At 51.1% G+C, this 4,791-nt stretch overlaps 1 protein-coding gene across 1 annotated transcript in view; it reads right to left on the bottom strand.

Moving 5' to 3' along the window:
• The window catches only part of CBLC (Cbl proto-oncogene C, E3 ubiquitin protein ligase), a 14,322-nt gene extending 12,175 nt beyond the window's left edge, over nucleotides 1-2,147 (bottom strand). Inside the window, exon 1 of the mRNA XM_008585998.1 lies at nucleotides 1,795-2,147. Within this exon, the coding sequence (XP_008584220.1) occupies nucleotides 1,795-2,147 (353 nt within the window). The remainder of the gene's footprint in view (nucleotides 1-1,794) is intronic.
• Between the last annotated feature and the right edge of the window lie 2,644 nt (nucleotides 2,148-4,791).

Below are 4,791 nucleotides of genomic sequence, written 5' to 3'. Positions count from 1 at the left end.
GCCAGGGGCCTCGACCATACCTCCCATCCTTCCGCCTCCTACCTTATTTCCCCCCGTTTCTTTTTTTTTTTTTTTTTTTTTTTGTCTTTTGTCTTTTTCCGTGTCCGGCAACGGATCGCAACCCTCGGTGTTGCCCCCGTACCGGGCCGGGGACCGGCAACGGGATTGCAACCCCCGGTGTCGCTCCCGCGCCTCGCTCAGCCAGTGAGCGGGAACCGGTCTGTATGTGGGATCCGAACCCTCCGTGGGAGCGCGGCCGCGCTTCCCAAGCGGCGCACTATCCAGTGCACCACCAGGCCGGCCCCATTCCCCCCGTTTCTTTTCCCCCTCCCACCCAACTGCTTCCCAACATCTTAGAATGTAAAAGAATAATAATATAAATAAATAAATTTAAAAAACACAAAGAACAAAAATAGCACAAAAGAAAATCTTAAAAAAATCATGAACATAGTTATTCATAGCTTATTATTAATTGCTTTACTTTATTTATTTATTTATTTATTATTCAAAAGATGACCAGTAAGGGGATCCTAACCCTTGACTTGGTGTTGTGAGCCACACACCGGCCGTGCTTTATTTACTTATTTATGGCGGCTCGCAGGTAAGTGCATCCGAACCCTTGACTTTGGTGTTATCGGCACCAGGCGCTCCAAGCGAGCTAACTGGGCAGGCAATAATTGCTTTATACTGATCACAAGGTGAAATGATAATAATTTGGATATAGTGAGTTAAAGAAAATGATATTAAAAGTAATCTTTTTGTAACATGTCTACTAGGAAATTAAAAACTACATACATGACATGTATTAGATTTAATGAAGACTGCTGATCTAGAGCTCCCTCACATGTTTATAGGACTCCTGGGACTGTAAGCACACCCACCAGACACTCACTAAGCCCCACAACTTCCTAGTTTCTAGAATCTACTGAATCTAGAACAGTGGTTCTCAGTGGAGTTATACCACCCTTCTAAAGAGCTTCTAGAAATTTGCCATAGTCATTAGGGTGGGGACAATCCTCTCCAACAAAATTTGCCCTCATCCCACTCAACTTTTGAATGCCCCATCAGACATTTGTGAAGGCGAAAAATCCATTTACAGTTATCTGAGCCTCAAACCCAATTGCGTTGTACATGAGCATTTTGTGTACATTTTAAATTCATACTGATTTTTGCAGAAATCCAACTATCTTATATATCAAGGGAAGACTATTTAATTCTGCATCATGGTGGTTCTACCTATAGGTGCAAGTGTCTGACTAGTCGATTCTGCCTTCCAGAATAATTGTGCCTTGGCATGTTTATTCAAAATATAGATAATATATTATGAAAAACATTCCTTTGATCACTTTCTTATAATTTGGGCATTATAGTGATTTAAAAAATTCTGGGTAGGCAGCTTGTTAAACCTATGCATTTTATTTCAGGATGAATTAAGGAGATATTACAAAATATTTGCTATAATGAAGGGGCACAGGGCCTGACCGGGTTGAGGACCACTGATCTGGACCTTGTTCTGGGCTCTAGGCTCCAAAGGTCCTCTGCCTCTGTCGTTCAGCGGCCCTTTCCCCAGAGTTCAGAACAGCAGAGCGGGCAGCCTACAGACAATTCCGAGGTCCCGAGCCAGCTGTTCTTCAGGAACTAATGACCAAGTGGGTAGCCCGGGCAGGGACGGTGGAGGGACCCTGGGTTGAGCTGGGAGCCCGGACTCCTGGGTCCTGAGAGAGGAGAGGGCTGGGAGCATGACCTGGGCCTCACTGCTGAGGACTTTGTTCTGGGGCGAAGGCTTCCGCTCACCTGAGTCTGGAGCCCTCCCGGAAGAGCTCGTCGTTGGAGCCCCTTCGGCCCCGGGGTGGCAGCAGCGCCGCCACCTGTCTGCTCTTGGCCTCCAGGTTGGCCAGGTAGACGACGAGAAAGTCCCCGGCGCCGCCGGGACCCTCGGGGCCGCCTCCGCTGGCCGCCCGCCGAGCTTGCGCCACTTCTCGCAGTAGCTGCGCTGTGCGGGGCAGCAGGTCCCGCAGCGAGGGGGGACTCAAGGCCATCCGGGGGTCCCCGCATTGCTCTTCCAGGAGCTTCAGCAGCCTCAGCGCCCGGCCCAGCGCGCGGGGCTCTTCCCACCGTCGCCCCCGAGGAACCACCGCCGCAGCCATGGGTCCCTCGGGAGTCCTGGGAGGGACGGGAGCGGCTGGCAGAGGCGGGGCCAGGCGCAGGGTGGAAGGAGGGGGCGGGCCCTGGAGAACGGGGAGGGGCCTGCGGGCACCTGTGTCCCCGAAGGGGGCGGGGCTGGGGCGGGGCTGGGGCATCGGGCCCCTGGGTTCCCTAGGGGTGGGGTTTGGGTCTGATTCCCAGAAGAGAGCAGGGTGCGGTGGCTTTCGTGGGTGGGGATAGGAGAGGACTCCTGGGTGGGGGGGAATTGCAGGTAGGAGGCCTGGGTCCCTTCAGGGAAGGGAGAGGGCTGAGGGGGGCTGAGGGGAGTCCTGAGACTTTCGCTGGGTGGGGGAGGGGGTGCTGGGAGTTTAGCTATTTAGACCCGACTGGGAGGTGGGACTGGAGTCTCGGTTGAACGTGTGGGTCTTTGGTGGTGGCATGGGATTCAAGGTCAGAGAACTGAGGCATTTTAGGAGGAAAAGGTCAGGGAGGTAGTGTCATCTCTCTGTCCCCGAGAAGGAAGGTGCAGAGCGACCGGATCCCTGGGTCCCCTTACGAGCAGGGGTTGGGAAGTGGGTGTCTGAGGGGCTAGGAATTTGGCAACCGTGCTCCTGGGTCCTCATGGCGAGGGGACTGCGGGAAATCATGCTGGGGTTTAGACACCCAGATGGCCAAAGGAGGCAGACCCCTGGCTCCCAAAGGGGCGAGGCGGGAAGGTGGAGTCCGAGAATGCGGGGCCGGGGAGCGGCTCGTCAGCTCAGGGATGCCAGGGCGTGGTTTGCACCCCAACCTGCGAAACCTGTCCCATCAGCCCAGTCCTGGCCGCTCGCTGGGCAGCCACCCAGGGGCGCTGTGGGCCGGGCGGTCCCTACGCCCAGAGGCACCCAGGCCACGCCCCCGCAGACCAGGGTTTTTTTTTTTTTTAATTTTTATTGAATCGTGATTGATTATACACATTTTTGGGGTTCAACGTTGACATATTTTGATCCAATCAATATTACTAGCATATATAGTTACAAATCGTATTGACTTTTTATGCCCCTTGTTCACTCTCTCCCCACCCCCTCTCCCTCCCACCTCCCCCCAGGCCAAGTTCTGAAGAATTTCAGCTCAGAGAACACTAGGAATCCCTAACGCTTACTGAACACCCGCCCTTTGCCATGCCCTGTGGGTCAGGCCTTACGAACATTTCCTCAGATTGCTCATAAACCTTTTGAGGTGGGAGGGGAGAGAGCTTCGATGAAGAGCTGAACCTCTGTCGCACCCCACCGCCCTCCCAGCCCCACCCCCATCTCACTGAACCCGAGAATATTTCACTTACGGAATCTTTGATGTTGGATCTCAGACTAAGCAGAGACCGGGTCCTTGCGGTCAGGGTGGCGGAGTCTGCCCCCCAGCTCCTGGCCTTCCTGCCCTTTTTGAGCCTCAGTTTCCTCACCTGAAAACAGGATGAAAACCCATCGGCCTGGCAAAAGTTCAAACTTTTAACTATGCTGAGCGCTGGCGAGGGGCTGGTTCGAGTGTAAATGGGCGAACTACATTGCAGAGCAATTCGGCAGCATCCATGAAGCCTCTGGACAAATGGACAGGGCATTTGCCTGCTGCCTCCGTCAGAGCTGTGGCTTATAAACACTTTTGCTCGCATCGGTACATCAATACGGGTGCAGACACTTGAAACAAAAGTTTCACAGCATAGCCCTTACCCAGACTATGTCCATGCACTCTAATATCTTCTGTTTAATTCCATTTCATTAAAGGAAAAGTAGTGTTGGCAACCCACTAAATTGATTTCAGAACCCATTAATGGATCTTGTTGGCAATTTGAAAAATACTGCCCTGAGAAACTCTAAGAGACATGTTCAGTGATATTAATTGCAGTCTTGTTGGAAATGGAGCGAAGTAGGAACAAGGTAAGTGTCCATCACCAGAAGGGATGAATAAACTGTGGTACACTCTTACAATGGATTCCTGCCCAGGAGTCAAGATGAATGAGCTAGACACAAATACCAGTAGCGTGAGTCAGAAAACCATCACGATGAGTACACTGGGTTGAATACTACACCCCGCCCCAAATTTATGTCCACTGGAACCTATGAATGTGACCATTTTTGGAAAGAGTGTCTTTGCAGATGTAATCATGTTGAGATGAGGTCATACTGGATTAGGATAGTGCTGTGGGTTGTGTGTTCCCCAAAAGTTCATGTATTGGAGACTTGGCCACCATTGTAACCGTGTTAAGAGGGTGGGAAATCCGATTATGGTATTTGAAAGGTGGGGCAGTTGAGAGGTGATTGGATTGTGAGGACTGTGCCCTCCTGAATGGATTAATACATTCATGGAATAATGAGTTATCACAGATGTGGTTCTGGTGGCTTTATAAGGAGAGCAGTGACATGGTTAGCTGCCTCGCCCAGGGCATTCTTGCCGTGTGACACCCTGCGTTGCTGTACAGAGTCACCACCAAGAAGGCCCTCACCAGATGTGTTCCCTAGACTATGGACTTCCAGGCTTCCAAACTGTAAGAAATAAATTTCATTTCTTTATAAATTACCCAGCTTCAGGTATTTTGTTATAAGCAACAGAAAATGGACTAATATACGTGGGTCCTAAATTTAATATGACTGGTGTCCTTATAAGAAGAAAATC

This window comes from Galeopterus variegatus, unplaced genomic scaffold (assembly GCF_000696425.1).
Source record: "Galeopterus variegatus unplaced genomic scaffold, G_variegatus-3.0.2 Scaffold3796, whole genome shotgun sequence".
NCBI classification, from domain to species: Eukaryota; Metazoa; Chordata; class Mammalia; order Dermoptera; family Cynocephalidae; genus Galeopterus; species Galeopterus variegatus.
Note: the sequence above shows the minus strand (reverse complement) of the source record. Positions and strands in the feature narration are given on the sequence as shown.